Source organism: Argopecten irradians, chromosome 10, assembly GCF_041381155.1.
Source record: "Argopecten irradians isolate NY chromosome 10, Ai_NY, whole genome shotgun sequence".
Taxonomy (NCBI): domain Eukaryota; kingdom Metazoa; phylum Mollusca; class Bivalvia; order Pectinida; family Pectinidae; genus Argopecten; species Argopecten irradians.
Window position 1 is genome coordinate 20,985,967 of NC_091143.1, and position 17,824 is coordinate 21,003,790.

The window sequence follows — 17,824 nt, forward strand, 5'->3', positions numbered from 1 at the left end:
TACTCTAATTTTACTGACACAGTAGTGAAGGATGATTCTGTCCATTGTCTGTTTAAATCTCTGACATTATTATATTATACTTACTCTAATTTTACTGACACAGTAGTGAAGGATGATTCTGTCCATGGTTTGTTTAAATCTCTGACATTATTATATTATACTTACCCTAATTTTACTGACACAGTAGTGAAGGGTGATTCTGTCATGGTTTGTTTAAATCTCTGACATTATATATATTATACTTACCCTAATTTTACTGACACAGTAGTGAAGGGTGATTCTGTCCATTGATTTGTTTAAATCTCTGACATTATTATATTATATACTTACCCTAATTTTACTGACACAGTAGTGAAGGGTGATTCTGTCCATGGTTTGTTTAAATCTCTGACATTATTATATTATTACTTACCCTAATTTTACTGACACAGCAGTGAAGGATGATTCTGTCCATGTTTGTTTAAATCTCTGACATTATTTATATTATACTTACCCTAATTTTACTGACACAGTAGTGAAGGGTGATTCTGTCATGTTTGTTTAAATCTCTGACATTATAATATTATACTATTTTACTGTCCATTTGTCTGTGTTTGTTTAAATCTCTGACATTATTATATTATACTTACCCTAATTTTACTGACACAGTAGTGAAGGGTGATTCTGTCCATTGTTTGTTTAAATCTCTGACATTATATATATTATACTTACCCTAATTTTTACTGACACAGTAGTGAAGGGTGATTCTGTCCATGTTTGTTTAAATCTCTGACATTATTATATTATACTTACCCTAATTTTACTGACACAGTAGTGAAGGGTGATTCTGTCCATTGTTTGTTTAAATCTCTGACATTATTATATTATACTTACCTAATTTTACTGACACAGTAGTGAAGGATGATTCTGTCCAAAGGTTTGTTTTAAATCTCTGACATTATTATATTATACTTACCCTAATTTTACTGACACAGTAGTGAAGGGTGATTCTGTCCATGGTTTGTTTAAATCTCTGACATTATTATATTTATACTTACCCTAATTTTACTGACACAGTAGTGAAGGGTGATTCTGTCCAAGGTTTGTTTAAATCTCTGACATTATTATATTATTATACTTACCCTAATTTTACTGACACAGTAGTGAAGGGTGATTCTGTCCATTGGTTTGTTTAAATCTCTGACATTATTATATTATACTTACTCTAATTTTACTGACACAGTAGTGAAGGATGATTCTGTCCATTGTTTGTTTAAATCTCTGACATTATTATATTATACTTACTCTAATTTTACTGACACAGTAGTGAAGGGTGATTCTGTCCATGATTTGTTTAAATCTCTGACATTATTATATTATACTTACCCTAATTTTACTGACACAGTAGTGAAGGATGATTCTGTCCATTGTTTGTTTTAAATCTCTGACATTATTATATTATACTTACCCTATTTTTACTGACACAGTAGTGAAGGATGATTCTGTCCATTGTTTGTTTAAATCTCTGACATTATTATATTATACTTACTCTAATTTTACTGACACAGTAGTGAAGGGTGATTCTGTCAATTGTTTGTTTAAATCTCTGACATTATTATATTATACTTACCCTAATTTTACTGACACAGCAGTGAAGGATGATTCTGTCAATGGTTTGTTTAAATCTCTGACATTATAATATTATACTTACCTAATTTTACTGACATAGTAGTGAAGGGTGATTCTGTCCATTGTTTGTTTAAATCTCTGACATTATAATATTATACTTACCCTAATTTTACTGACACAGTAGTGAAGGGTGATTCTGTCCATAGTCTGTTTGATTGTGTCTATTCCTGAGATTTGGAGAGCAATACTGAAGGAAACCTACAAATGAAAGTATTGGACAATTTGGTCTGTTTTTATTCAGTTCCAAATTAGGGGGAGATACTCTAATATCAGAACTCTGATGAGAAAATCTTATCAACAACTAAAGGTCTGGGCCCCATTTCACGAACATTCCTCAATTTAAAGGAATTCCTCAACTTAGATTCCCCAAAGGAAATTAAAGCAAAAATATTAAGTTAAGGAACCTTCCTTAATATCTGTAATGTTTTCCTATGGAGAAATATAAAATTTAGGAATATTCATGAAACTGTGCCCTGGTGGTCTAGTGAACATGAAGGTACAAATATGGAACCTTTCACAGAAACTTCTGGTTGAATCATTGAAAACGAACAACATTACCACAATGGGAAAGAACGGTTTTACTGTCTACACTGCCTACTTACCTCCAAACATTGTAAAGACTTGAACAGGGACAGATCAAACTTGAGTTGTGACATATCTATATTACTGGTACCCACGGGATCTGTACTCCCATGCACCTGGATTACAACAAAAGCATTGTTACAGTATTCAATTTACTTTTAGTAAATAACAACAGTTACAAAAGTAACATACATTATATATCACACAGTACTTCTACTTACATACCCATTCCATCTGAGATTTTTAACATCGAAATAAAATGAATAATGATATCTACAAAAACTATATTAGAATAACAAATACAGTGTTACTTGACACCACATGCTCACCTTTAAGTATTTAACTCTGGTTATGAAGTCCAATATATGACCAATGTCCTTTTTTACATCACCACTATCTGAAATATTATTGAATTTTCAATTACAAATTTGTGTATATTTCTCCAAAGCTTGAAAATTAAATCAAAAGTTAAATATGACAAATTAATATATATCTTAAGAACATTCATATCCTTAGATAATTTTTACAAATTCGCAAACATAAAATATATCTCCCCTTTTGATTTTTTATGATTATTTCTTGGTCTGCTGTATATAAACATGTTCAATGTAAACATTTCACTCATAAGTTTAACATGTCTGTATTGATTATTTCTCCTTTAGGTGTAAGTTTTCAATGAGACTAATTCACGTACCAAGTGATACCCGATAACGTGTGGGACTTGTATCTCCAGTGGTGATGGAACGTAACTATTTGTTATCTTTCCGCTGAAATGACGTTAGCGTGGGATATCACATTTTGATGTCATTCCATCACCAATAGAAACAATAATCCCGCACAAACATTATTGGGTATCATGTAATAGGTGAATTATTCCAATTTTCATATAAATTCTTAGCTGCATGTTTACTGTTTTTATAGCAAATAAAAGATAAGTTAAAAGCAATTAAATAAAACTTCAAACTAGCCGTATAAGGACAGTGCAGTTTAAAGCAAGCATGGTGGGAGTAGTAAAGTAAAGCAGAGAAAACAAAAGTGATAGAAACAATCATTAGGTAGGAAGCTAACAGGTGGACTAGCTATAGCTATACAATCATTGGAATTACTATGTTACTAGCTATACTACTTGGTACTGTCTTCTGTGGGTAAAAGTGTAAAATCAGCACTAACATGCATAGTGAAACAAGGTTTACAATCTTTTATATTTCTTGTAGTCCATTTTACCAAACGTACTCATGTTTCCATTAGACAATACAGTCATTAACAACATGCCCGCATATCAATGCAAGTAGACATCTGTGTCATAATCTTAGCAAAAATGCATCAACCAAAATTTCAGGTAAGCAAAAACCTGAATCTATTAAAATGTATTGAGACGTCTTAGCCTAGTCAGATCAGTTCACGTCAACCAGATGTGAGAAGGGGCACTTTGTGCTATATGTGGAAGGGGATAGCAGTGGTCATAGCAGATCTAAACCAGCAATATTAATCTGGACTCTATGAAGGGTTAGAGATTCTGACCTACCTCCTAATCAATATGAACCAAAACCAAGCCAGCAGTCAAATACAAAGAAAGCAAAGGAAAAAAAAATGTTAGTATTTGTACTACTTGATTCAAAGCAAATTTTAGACAAAAAGACATTAATGACAATAACAAAATAATGATTTCTTTTTCAAATATTTAACATATATTTATTAAAATAAGAACAAACATGCATAGCAAAAGAAGGTCTACATCTAAAATTTCTTCTTCCTTAACTTGTATCCAAATATGTCAAATGCACTCAAGGCTTTCTTCTTCCTTAACTTGTAGCCAAATACGTCAAATGCACTCAAGGTATGTTTCTATTAGACAATATAGGCATTCGAAACATGTCAATATTTCAAAGCAAGTAAGCATATGTATGACCTTAGTCAAAACAAAGGCATCAACTTGTGAGTGTGATAATGATAATCATCAGGCAGGCAAAATCTACAAACTATACATGTATATGTGTATGTGCCATCCTTGTTAGTTCCCCAGTAAGATGTGATAATAAAAGGTGCCTTGTGCTTCATACACATGTACATGTGGAGGGGACTTGCAAAGAAAATCTAAAATTGAACTAATGAGGTCTTTTTTATAAAGGGTTAGAGATTCCGACCTACCTCCTAATTAAAAAGAACCAAAACGCATGCCAACAGTCAAATACAAGGAAAGCAAAATATAAAAAATGTTAGTAGCACTTTAATCCAAAATCAATTCATACAATAATAATGTCAACATCACCATTACAATTATCAGTTATTTAATTTGTTTGCATTACTAATGGCAAAGTTACTCATTTTTTCACAATCCAAGCCTTAAATTTCTAAATTAATAGTATAAACCAGCATATTTTCACTGCGACTTATTTTTGTATTTTTCTGTCAAACGACTTATCCATGGCGATATAATTTCATGATCTAACCTCTTAGGAATCAATCTTACTACTTGTGCCTGAAACAATATTGTATTGTATTGTAACAAAATTTAATACCAAGAAACTCCAGATAGAATTATTACACCAGTTAGGATGCTACAACATACATACTCATATAACACTCTACAGCTCTGTATTAAGTGTAGAGCTACAGCAGTAAGGGGTTCAGTTTAAAATGAACATAAAACATTAACTACTAATAACCAAAAAAGGGAAACTGGGGAAAAAAAGAAATAATGGAGAAAGTATTAGAATAGTTACCACAGGTTGGTTCTGGCAGCTTGAGGCGTTCTGTCAGTGAGTACAGTTGTAGTGGTGTGACCTCATACATCTCCCGTGACTGGAGCAGGACATCTCCTACAACAGTAGTGTATTACATAAATGTATCAGGCTTATTTCTTATTGTATGCCCCTTTAGGGTAAATGGATGTACCATTTGTCACCTCAAAGCTGTTCAAAGCAAACAAGTTCTTTAAAACACAATTACATCATGAATGAATAAAAGTTTACATAAGATATCAATGTACTTTTTTTAACATTTTTGCTTCTTTTTTTCACAAAACGATATAATGCTGAATAAGATTTACTACATTTTACCTCCACACTTATAAAGTGCTACCAAAGTAATGCACAATAAATGTTCATAATAAAAGCATTGAAATATTTCTTACAGATGCAATAAGACCTAACAGTAACATAAACACTATCAGATATTGGCCTGTTGAGCATGTTTAAAGGACACACAAAACTGGTTAATATAGAGGTTTCCACCAGTTACATATTAAGCAATATCACTAATATATAAGTTATATGTTTACTTGTTTTAAAGAGAACATTGCCCCTTATGGACACTGTTAAGTCTATAAAATGATGTGATACAAACCTCTGTTGTACAGATCCTCAGCCCATACACTGTCGTGATTCCATGGATTTCATGGAAGGAATTAATCAAGTGGTTATATACATAAAGATTACGGGGACAGTTTTACATACGGTAATAATGGTAATGTAATAAGACAAACACAATTCACAAATTCAGGAGCAGTTATCAAGCTTTGAATACATGTACCTCCAAAATTCCCACTACATTATATACTATTGTCATTTTACAATTATCCACAGTTATCTCCCTTGAGGAATACTCCTCCATCAAAACTTCACAAAATAATCAATTGATACAAGTGGAGCACATTTCTAAAATTTGCACAGTTACAACCAAAAGATTGTTATACATGTAATTCTGATATGGTTATCAATGATCAGAACCTCATCATCAATATCCATTTTCTCCATATTATGGAGATATATATACCACACTGCAGTTATTTTACAGGACTCGCCTAGACAAATCCTGGACTCATGACTTGTGGGATTTGCCAAAATTTCTCTATTTTTCTTTGTACTGGGACTCATCAAAATTTGAAAATTTGTGTTCTGGACTCCCTTTAAAAAACCTACCTATAATTGCAATATAACAGGTAATATTACAATTTTAGATAATTAATGACATAAATCCTTACATATCTGTTGAAAATTCCAGGAAGGCTGCCAGTATCTGGTGGGACACTTGCTGTGCCACATAGTAACAGTACAGTCTGGAGGTAAGCCTCTAGCTCAGCCTGACGTTTCTTTATAAAGCCCTCACTCTGGTTACCAAACAACTTCTTAGGTGGTAATAAAGTCTTGTCTATCTTGCATATTGAAACCAGGCTTTAGGAGACAAGACATAAAATCTAAACATTAAAAACTTGCTCATAAATATATTATTCATTTTTTTCCACAGAAAAGACGTCATCCAAATCTGTCTTGTATGTTAATACAAACTGTTCAGCATATCAAATCCCGCACAATAATTATAGATATATGTAAAAGGTGAATTATTCCAATTTTCAATAAATCCTTAGCTAATGTTTTTTTTTTATTACATTTAAATTTGGTAAGCCTTAAAAGCAATTAAACTTCAAAAATGGATAAATGACACTTTTAACCCCAAGCAGAACATAAAGGAAATGAAAACAAAGTGATAAGAAACGTCAAAAGGTAGGAAGTTCAAGATATATGATATACTTCCAAATGACATCTTCTATACAGACTGGGCTGTCTTTGCATTTAAAATTATAACATTTGGAATCAAGGTTTACCTTATTAGGTATTTCTTTTAACTGCTATTTCTTGTATCCCAACAGTATTTTACCAAACGTACGTCAACTGTACTATTCATTAGAAATACAGTCATTTAACAACATGCCCGCATATCAATGCAAGTAGACATCTGTGTCATAATCTTAGCAAAAAAGCATCATTCAAATTTCAGGTGTCATATTCTTAGCCAAAAAAAGCATCAACCATTTCTAAAATAATCTTAGCAAAAATTCAATAAATTTCTTAAGCAAAAACCTGATCTATCAAAATTTTTCAGGGTCTCTAAGTTCACGCCAAAATGTGATTAAACTTAGACTTGTGTATCTGAGAAAGGGAATACCACTGGTCATAAGCATATTGTAATATTTCAGTCTGGACTCTATAAAGGGTTAGAGATTTTTGACCTATATAATCAATATGAACCAAATACCAAGCAGTCTTCAAATCATTGCAAAGGATAAAAAAAATGTTAGTAATCTTACTTGTACCACTTGAATATCAAAGCAAATTTTAGACAAAAAGACATTAAACAATAACAAAATAAATGATTTCTTTTTCAAAATTTAAAATGTTTTTAAAATGATCAAAATCCCTACCTGCATAGAAACCTACCCCTTCCATAAAGGGTGTACCAACATACAATGCAAATAGGCTTTTTTATTTGGCCTTATACGTACCTGTTCATGCAACATATCCAAATAGACAAATATGCACTCAATTCCTAATCTTCCTTTAACTTGTAGCCATTCGTATTCAATATGTTTGACATTTCAAAGCAAGTAAGTATATGGATGACCAAAACAAATTTTCACTGTGAGTGTGATAATGATAAATCAAGGCAGCAAAATAAATCTAACATACATTTGAAAACAAATGTGCCATCCTTGTTAGATTCCCAGTAACATGTGATACTTAAATCCATGTGCTTTAATACACATGTACATGTACTTAAAGCGAATCTAGTTGAACTAACTGAGGTCCAATTATAAAGGGTTAGAGATTGACCTACCTCCTAATTAAAAAGAACCCATGCCAACAGTTACAAGGAAAGCAAATTAAAAAATGTTAGTAGCACTTAATCCAAAACAATTCATACAATAATAAATGTCAGACATCACCATCTTGGCGCCCACAAAGTTATTTAATCTATGTTGCATTACAAAGGCAAAGTTACTCATTTTTCACAATCCAAGCTTTTTCAAATTATACTTATAAACCAGCATATTTTCACTGCGGACTTATTTTTCAAACTTTAAACTATCAAAACTTTCATGGCGGCCATGTGCAAAATGCAATAGCCTATGGCTGAAAACTATTGTCCAAGTCTTGAAATCAACCTTACATATGAAATATTTGATTTGAATTGTAACAAAAATTAATACCAAGAAATCCCTAGGAATCTTTCTGAGACCATTAGATGGTAACATAATATATTACATATCAAAAACACTCTACATGGCTCTGTATTAAGTGTAGAGCTACAGCAGTATCAGTCCCAAAATGAACATAAAACATTAACTACTAATAACCAAAAAAGGGAAACCTGGGAAAAATAAGAAAATAATGGAGAAAGTATTAGAATAGTTTACCACTCAAGTGTTTTCTGGCAGCTTGAGCGTTCTGTCAGTGAGAGTACAGTTGTAGTCCATTAAAAAGCAAGTGGTGTGACCTCATACATCTCCGTGACTGGAGCAGGAAATCTCCTACAACAGTGTGTGTATTACAATAAATGTATCAGGCTTATTTCTTATTTGTATGCCCCATTAAAATGCAATATACATTTGTCACCTCAAAGCTGTTCAAATGCAAAAGTCTTTTCTTTAAAAAAAAAACACAATTACCCTGAATTCATAAAAGCTTTCATAAATATCAATGTACTTTTTTAACATTTTTGCTTTTTTTACAAATTTCGCATCCAAAATATAATGATAAGATTTACACATTTACCTCCACACTTATAGTGCTTACCTGTAAGACATCATTAATAAAAAGCACAATTTTTCAAACTTCAAGCCATAAATAAAAGCATAGGTCCCAAATATTTCTTTAAGATCAATAAGCCTAATGACATAAACTATCAGATCTTGGCCTGTTGAGATCCCAAATTAAAGGACACACAACCTGGTTACTATATAGGGTTTCACTAGTTTACATATTAAGCGATATCACTAATCTATGAAGTTATAATGTTAACTTGTTTTCATCAAAGAGAACATATGCCCTTATGACACAGTAAGTCTATAAAATGATGTGATACAAACCTCTGTTGAAAACAGATCCTCAGCCAAACACTGTGTGATTCCGTGGATTTCCTGAAGGAATTAATCAAGTGGTTATATACAAAAGATACGGACAAGTTTTACATACGGTAATAAGGTAATGTAATAAGACAAACACATTTCACAAATTTCCAGGAGCAGTTATCAAGCTTGAATACATGTACCTCCAAAATTCCCACTACTTATATACTATTATTCTTTTACAATTATCCACAGTTATCTCCCTTGATGAATACTCCTCCATCAAAACTTCACAAAATAATCAATTGATAACAAGTGAGCACATTCTAAAATTGCAAGTTACAACCAAAAGATATACATGTATTCTGATTATGCTTGTTATCAATGATCAGAACCTCATCATCAATATCCAATTTCTCCATATTATGGAGATATATATAACACTCTGCCATTATTTACAGGACTATCTAACCTAATCAATAGACAAATCCTGGACTCATGACTTGTGGATTTGCCAAAATTTGCTCAATTTTTCTTGTACTGGGACTCATCAATTTTTCTTTGTACTGGGACTCATCAAAATTTGAAATTTAGTGTTCTGGACTCCCTTTAAAAACCTACCTAAATTGCTATAACAGGTAATATTACAATTTAGATAATTAATGACATAAATCCTTACATATCTGTTGAATTCCAGGAAGGCTGCCAGTACTGTGGGACTTTGTGTGCCACATAGTACAGTAACAGTCTGGAGGTAAGCCTCTAGCTCAGCCTGACGTTTCTTTATAAAGCCCTCACTCTGGTTACCAAACAACTTCTTAGGTGGTAATAAAGTCTTGTCTATCTTGCATATTGAAACCAGCTATAGGAGACAAGACATAAAATCTAAACATTAAACTGCTCATAAATAAATTATTCATTTTTTCCACAGAAAAGACGTCATCCAATCTGTCTTGTATGCTACAACAAACTGTTCAGCATATCAAATAATAATAAGATATATATTTTTCCACAATTCAATAATTTCTAATGGTGGATTTTTTTTTCTATTACAGGTGGGCTTTTATTTGGTATCTTGTAATTAAACAAATGGAAATGACACTTTGAATAACCCAAAGATAAACATAAATAATGAACACGTCGCATTGAGAGTTCAAGATATATGATATACTCCAAATGCATCTTCTATACAGAGGCGATTGCACTGCAATATAAAATTATCAGGCTAAGATATAATACTTAAATAGAGTATTATTATTAAACCAATAAAATATGTATCTAAGTGACAATCTAAAAGTAATCTAAAGACCACCTGCTTAACAAGGCCACTTTTTCAGGGTCTCTAAGAGGCCAACACAATCTTACTTGTGTAGAAAGACCACTGGCAATTTGTAATTGTTCATTACACATTTTTGTATATATATAATAAGACACCAATAGTCTCCAGGGAATCAAATCCATGCTGCAAGACTGGCCTGGGATGACGAGAAAAATATATAGTTCTTTTAAAAAAAAAATTTTTTAAATCCCTACCTACCGACCCTTCATTTTTAAAGGGTGTTACCAGAAACAAGAATATTTTTTTATTTGGCCTTATATAATTACCTTCTCATGCAACATAAGGAAATCATTGTATCTATGTTTGACTGTCCAAGTGTAGGATCCAACTGAAACTTCCACTGTGTAAACCTAAAAACAGAAAATGAAATCTAACATACATTTGAAATACATGCAACGTATACAATACATGTATATGTAACATCAATATGCAATTGTATATATTATATACGATCTAGTTCTAGATCCAATAGATAAAAGCAAATGCTTACCTCCCCTTCCTTTCACTGTTAAATGTTTTATCTATAGATTTTGATGATGGTGGGCTAAAAATGCCCAATAAGTTAATTGGGTAAAATATATCTGTACATAAATTATATGTATACAAATTACAATACACATACACACTATAACAAATAATTTGTTATAATTCACCTAAAATGATTCATGGATAGGTAAAATACTAAAATACCTCCTTTGTGGATGTAGCCGTTATTATTTTGTAAGCAACAATTATATTGTTAATCAATTGTACATGTCTTAGCAATCAATAACTACTCACGAGGGGAGATAACTCTGTAATTTTACAGAATAATATTTAATTAAGTCTACTCTTAGCCATTTGAAGCAGATGATTTACTTAAATTTAGATCAAGTTGTGCAACAGCAACACTAGTAAAGCACTTGTATAAACACATTAGGTAGGCCAACCCCACTGTGACTGTTTGGTAAACAATTAAACTCGACCCTATTTAAAATATGTCAAAATGATAAAACTAAAAGCGCTGGATTCAGGCAGAACAACAAGAACAACAAATGCATCAAAACAGAAAGGTTATGTATAAAAGTTTACAATAAGAAACTTAATGTCACTAACAAGTAGCAATTGTTCAACCCAAAAGCAGAAAATGTCAATTTGTGATTTAGTCCAAGTCAGAATTTGTAAACAAACATACATGTACGTCATAAGGAAAACTAAGAAGTAAACAACTTTAATGTCATGTCATTGGATATAAAATATTTACCGTATGGCTTTCCTCTGTTTCCGATCCTTTGATTCTGACAGTTCGTGATGAACTGAAATGATCCAGATCTTTCCCAAAATGTGCCATTTTGGTGTCACTGAGTTTCTCGTTTTTCCTTGTCCGCCATATTTGTTTAGTCCTCAATCCGCCCTATTCCAGTGGGAGTTACCTCCCTTTTACCGTTTTAATTTCCTGCGCGTAGCTATAGATGCGCTGGAGTAGTGAAACATGAAAATGAGCCCTGATTTTTTATTTAAACAAATTTTATTTGCAATTTTTACAATACCAAAAGAATAGGGCACAAGTTAAAAAAACTGATATTAAGCCCGTTCCGGTTATTTTTCATATACAAGCAAACGGATGACCTAAGTTATATGCAGATAAACTTTATTAGAGTGAGAGAGAGAGGGAGAGAGAGGGAGGAGGAGAAAGAGAAGGGAGAGAGGGAGGGAGGGAGAGAGAGAGAGAGAAGGGAAAGATATTATCAGTATTTTGATATGAAATATACAAACATCTAATATATTGATAGTAATTATAATACTAGAGTAATGGGTCTTTTCCAGCTCAGGTGACAATCACATCTGTAATACTAGTGGGCGACACCTGAAGGAATGTCGCAGATGAAATGAAGAGAATTGCAAACGGGATTTAACTCTAGCTAAGAGAGCGATTTCACTAGCCCATGAAATAATGTCCCACAGTTTAAAGTCATTTTACGATTTAAGTCTATTTGACCCTTGTGGCTGTGACCTTGAATGAAAGTCAAGGTCATTCATTTGATCAAACTTGGTAGCCCGTCATCTCAGGATACTACAAACGTAATACCATAGCTACAGGCCTGCCAGATATTGATAGATGAGTCATTTAAAGATTTTAGCCAATTTGACACTGACCTTGAATGAAGGTAATTAGAGTATTTATTTGAACAAATTTGGTAGCCTTCCATTTCAGCATGTTACAGGCCCAACATCAGGTCTGTTGACAATAACTCATTGCAGTTGGAATAAAACTTGCACTCCCAATTCAAAACTAGAAGCCAATTCTTTATGACTTATCCTAATCTTCGGAAAGTATATTTTAATTCATTAACAAAAATGTAGAGAATGTAAAGAATGTATACATTTAACACACCTTTTTGTTAAATAAATTATGTGACAATTTGTAAATATAAACATTATATTTTAAGCTTATCCAATGAAATAAAGCAAAAAAAAAAAAAAAAAAAAAAACAATGATTACATAGTATTTATTTAACCCAGACATATGACTTCATAATCACTTAAAAGTGACAATTCTGAATATGCATTAAATGTTAATTTATATTGGAATAAACCAGTTCTTTTGAAAGTTGAAGTTGTAATTGGTATCACTGTAATCTGCTTACAGGCATGTACTGTGGAGTGATCCATGTTTGTAGTGCAAAGAAATAAAGAATAGAGAAATGTTCAGAATTACTCAAATCACTCTTACAATAGTGTATTTACCTTTTAAGATGTATTATTTTGTCTTAAAAGTAACTTTCCCTAATAAAAGTAGCACCAAAATGGCTATCTAATGATTTTGTGTATCCTTTGTGAAAATCTGCCTTGGTCTGCGAAATTATTTTTTTCATTAATTTTTATGCATTTTTGGCCCCTGGGGACATGCATTGTTTATTATACCGAAAATCTGCTAATCTATAATATTACTTGAATCTGTGGTAATCGGGTAAATATTTCCTTGTTAAGTATATACGCTTCGTCCGTCATCATTGTGCAATTAGAAGGGGAGATAACTCTGTATGAAAGATGAACGGTCACTATGGGGACATGTACCTCAGGGAAATATGATGCATTATTTCCCTCGAGGGAAATACAATGTCTTATTTCTCAGCCATGTGATATATTTCAACTAATCACAGACACTGTTATATATGTTTTGGGTGGTCGGGTGGTGTAGTGGTTAAGCCGCTCGCCTTTCACCTAGTCGGCCGGGGTTCGATCCCCGGTACAGACGTGAAAAGGTTAGGGGGTCACCTGCCCGATCACGTGGGTTTTCTCCGGGCACTCCGGTTTCCTCCCTCACTAAGACCCCTCGCGCGCTTACATCCGGGCCATCGAAAACGTGAAAGCACATCTTTATTCAATTTTTTGTCCTTTTGCAGTCTCGTAAATGCATTCTACTATAGTATATCTCTGGTTTCATTAACTAGTAAGTAAGTTAAATCATGGTCAAAAGAACGCAATTCGAGATGATCTCGCCGACCGGTCGATCGATGATCAAATTGCCCAATTTCATGAGCCAATATCTCTGCCATTTTGTATTATATAACCATGAAACTCAAAGCTGGTATAGACATCGTTCCATAGTATATACCTACATGAATGTAAGAAAAATGGTCATTAAACACCAAATTGTAAATTCGGTGGGATCCCGTGAAAATCATTCAAAGGCACGTACAAACATGTATGAAGCTTTATAGGCTTCCACACTCGTGATAACACAGCATTTATGCACCATATTAGTTCTTGTCTTTATGATATTTGTATGTTTAGATGAGAGCTTATGTAAAATGGTGTGAAATGAACGACAAAATTGTCGATTTAGCTACCTACTGGGTCTAGACGATACCCATACTTATGGTTCAGTTGATGTTGTCACTTAAAGATTTATAAATTGAAAAAGTTGTTTAAATTGTATTTTAATAGAGCTGCTGAAAATAAAATCAATTGAATGGATCACTACCTGTCGTGTTTCTGGACTTTCAAACTTTAAACTTTATTACTAGTCTCTTTACAAAATACACTGTGTGGAGAAACATATCAAAAGCATTCAACAAAATTAATGCAACATAGATGGAAGCAAATTATATATCTTTTTGTGAAATATACATGTGTATTGAACGGATCACTGCCTTAGATGGGATATTTAGATATACTTTACCTATAAATGAAATCTCAATATTTTGTGGGATTTATATGTCAATTTGTTTAATATTTGTTTATTCACAATACATATACCTAATATATTCATATTTTTCTGTAACAAGCTTTCTGCTCTTGTGATTTATATTTTATACTGAATTTACCTTATGTTGTAATCATGGCATCAATGCAGACACATAGGGAAGAGGAGGGGGGTCAGGGCATAGAGTTGGATGAGGGTATCAGATAAGGCCTTTGTTTATTTATGGGAGTTTGGCAGGTCATTTCATTTGAGGTCAAGCAGTCAGGGCTAATGCCATTATTTTGTTCTGAACATCTAAAGGAGGGTGTTTATGCATAGGGATGTTATTCAGCCTTGGGCTGTGATTAATTGCTTTAGGGTCTGGATAAAGAAGGGCAGTGATGTCAGAAAGGGAGTGGGGTCCTGCACGTGATGTGGGTGTGTGTACATACATGTAATTTATGGTATTAGAGTTTAGGGGATCTAGCCTTTAACTAATCAGTAGAGGACGCTTGCTTCAACAGTTCCCTTATTTAGTCTTCGGCTGATTAGTCACATGACCTAGAGAGTTAATTATGATTGGGCAAACCTTATATGTGACAGGAATATTAGGTATACTAGGTAGCTGGGCTCTGGTCAATTTCATAATTATTGGAACAGGGTCAGTTGGGTGTTATTGTCCCAGATCCTCCTAAAGTTTATGTTGTTTTGTTAATAACATACCTTTAATTATATTTTATTGTAATATGATTTCTGAAGATACTTATCAACATATGTTAATATGTTACTCAACAAATTACAAACAACTGGTTGCAACATCAATTTTTACCCCAAATTCAGATAATTGATAGATCCATTAAGAAATTAAGGTACTCAGATGATTTAAACTTGATACCGGTTGAGGTTGTACCCCTGGTAAATAAGGTTGTCCCTGAAACAAAAGTTATACCTATTTATAAGATATATCAATTAAACCAGAGGATACCGGCTGAGTTGCTATCCCTGGTAAATAAAGTTGTCCCTGGTAGAAGAAATTTTTAACCTGATACCGGTGGGTCCGCCCCTTGTAAATAAGGTCACCCTTAAATGCATGGTAGAAGTCTACCTGCAATATTTCTAAAGTATAACCTGATACCAGATGGGTCATCCCTGGTAAAATTAAGGGTAGAAGTCTTCCTATATAACAAGTATATTTGTAGTCATATGAGTAACTCCCAAGAAGACACATGTTAGGTTAATTAGACATAGTTTAGATTGTAGGGTTTTATTTGTACACCTCATAGTAGGATTTAATTACTTTTGAATTAGATAGATGTATCAGTAATAAAACAATTGGAATATAATCTTGCCTAATTGTATTATGCGTAAAGTGAAATAGAGTCACCACTTTTGTATAAACAAGTTCTGTATATTTTATATGTAGTCATTAACACATAACACTGTACGCATTCAAAGAACGATATATATGTTGATATTTTGAAAACGTGAAAGCACATCTTTATTCAAAATTTTTTTGTCCTTATGCAGTCTTGTAAATGCATTCTATATCTTTAATTTCATAGCCCAAAGGACGCAATTTGAGATGATCTTCGTGACCGGGCGCGATCGTATTTAACTTTGATGATCAAATTGTCAATTTAATGAGCCAATATCTCTGCCATTTTTCAAACATTTGAACATACTTGATAGGCCTGCATCTCAGCATGCCAAATGCCAAATATAAGGTCTCTAGATTTCAAGCTTTCTGACCACTGTGACCTTGAATTAAGGTTAAGGTAAATGAAAAAGCATGAGTTCTGTAGACATTCGTCCATGCAATGACTATTCAAAAATTTAAGCATGTATGTTATGCATTAAAGGCGCTGAAACCTTGCACATTTTTGGCGGGAAAACGACAAAATGGCCATTTTCAAAGGGTTATATCTCCGCCATTTTGTATCAGATGACCTTCAAACTTTCAAATCTTTTCTGTGGCAATTTTCGTTTTTGACCTTTGTTTGACCCCGCAGCGAAATCTTGACCTTGACATAATCTCTGATTACATGTAATGCACAAAAAACGCGCTATGTCAGGATCTACCTTAATGACTTAATGGGGATAGCGTACAGCGTACGGTAATGAAGTTATGGACGTTTAAAGTTTGTTCGAAAACATAGTTTGTTACGTCTGTGACCTTGACCTTGAATATTTTTGTTAAACCTCGAACGTACATTTCAAGATCTCAAATACGTACATAACATGTCCAAAGTTAAGCTTCGTACTGTGTTCCGTTCGTGAGATATCCTGCAAGATTTGTGGAAATAATAAAAAAAAAAAAAGAAAAATAATAACTAGATTTGACCGCGATCAAAACACGGGATTTCCACCCAGGTATTGGTAAAACTTAAAAGTAAAAATAAGATCTTTTTTTAAATCTGAATTTTAATTTGACTCTATGGCTCCGCCTCTCTTGCACCTTTTTATCTTCTATACAAAGATATTCCGAATAAACTATCTTGTAGTACTTGAAGCCTTTTACCAAACTACAGCTGTGTCATGGACGTGCGGTTGGGTTGGGGAACTCGCTCTATATGTCTTGATTCTTCACAACACAAAACACATCTGTTTGGTTTCAACTCCACGTTCATTCTCCTTTTCTTATGAAGATCTTCGACCAATGGGGAATAACTCGTACAATTAGAGTTAGGATTATATATGTAATCTAATCACATTCGTACAACTACATACACAACATCCCACGCACAAAATGAAATCGTCGAAAGGACAAATTGATGTACCTATATCCGCCATTTTGAATCATATGACATTGGAATTGATCATTATATGTCTGAGATCATGTCTTTTCACATCCAATTCAAAACGTTTTTCTTGAAAATTTCATAAAATACTGTAAAATTTACGTTAAAAAATGAACGAAACACCATATTCGGGGTGCTAAATTTCCGCCATTTTTAAAGCTTTGTCTTTAAAATTAAAACCCTGTACAGACAATATGCCAAAGTCTAGATTTACAAACAATCAACACCCTATATTAAATAATAAAGGCCCTATGAACTCACAAATTACGGGACAAAAATAAGGAAATTAAACAAATTGCCATATTTGGTGAGCTATATCTCTGCCATTTTTTATATAACTCCTTTAAAATCCATAACTTTTGAAGACAAAAGTTCATACAACATAGATATGAAAAATCAACACTGTACATACAGGTTTAAAGGCG

General features: G+C 32.9%; 3 protein-coding genes and 1 long non-coding RNA gene across 4 annotated transcripts in view; 1 reads left to right on the forward strand and 3 right to left on the reverse strand.

The window, feature by feature from the left end:
* The window catches only part of LOC138333380 (adipokinetic hormone/corazonin-related peptide receptor variant I-like), a 158,036-nt gene that overhangs the window by 99,890 nt on the left and 40,322 nt on the right, over nt 1–17,824 (reverse strand). The window lies entirely within an intron of this gene.
* Nucleotides 1–17,824, forward strand: part of LOC138333381 (uncharacterized) — a 401,614-nt gene that overhangs the window by 36,572 nt on the left and 347,218 nt on the right. The window lies entirely within an intron of this gene.
* On the reverse strand, nt 1,753–5,612 carry LOC138333995 (nischarin-like). The gene is made up of 5 exons (XM_069282722.1): nt 5,596–5,612; nt 4,974–5,069; nt 2,580–2,647; nt 2,271–2,366; nt 1,753–1,866 (listed from the first exon to the last, which is right to left on the reverse strand). Exons 2-5 carry the CDS (start codon nt 5,041–5,043, stop codon nt 1,753–1,755), a joined length of 348 nt encoding a protein of 115 aa, XP_069138823.1. The 5' UTR covers nt 5,044–5,069; nt 5,596–5,612.
* Nucleotides 8,525–11,814, reverse strand: LOC138333996 (nischarin-like). Its single transcript, XM_069282723.1, has 5 exons — nt 11,677–11,814; nt 10,700–10,783; nt 9,774–9,956; nt 9,116–9,166; nt 8,525–8,557 (listed from the first exon to the last, which is right to left on the reverse strand). The coding sequence occupies exons 1-5, from the start codon at nt 11,761–11,763 to the stop codon at nt 8,525–8,527; spliced, it is 438 nt and encodes a 145-aa protein (XP_069138824.1). The 5' UTR covers nt 11,764–11,814.

Excerpts from the sequence above, each read along its gene's own strand:
- LOC138333995 (XM_069282722.1), bottom strand. The coding sequence starts at position 5,043 with ATGTATGAGGTCACACCACTACAACTGTACTCACTGACAGAACGCCTC. Across the intron at positions 2,367-2,579 it reads CCAGAGTTAAATACTTAAAG|GTGCATGGGAGTACAGATCC; the intron begins GTGAGCATGTGG and ends GTTGTAATCCAG. Across the intron at positions 1,867-2,270 it reads AGTCTTTACAATGTTTGGAG|GTTTCCTTCAGTATTGCTCT; the intron begins GTAAGTAGGCAG and ends TTTCATTTGTAG.
- LOC138333996 (XM_069282723.1), bottom strand. The coding sequence starts at position 11,763 with ATGGCACATTTTGGGAAAGATCTGGATCATTTCAGTTCATCACGAACT. Across the intron at positions 9,167-9,773 it reads TCCTGGAATTCAACAGATAT|GAAATCCACGGAATCACACA; the intron begins GTAAGGATTTAT and ends TAATTCCTTCAG. Across the intron at positions 8,558-9,115 it reads AGGATCTGTTTTCAACAGAG|GAGATTTCCTGCTCCAGTCA; the intron begins GTTTGTATCACA and ends ACACTGTTGTAG.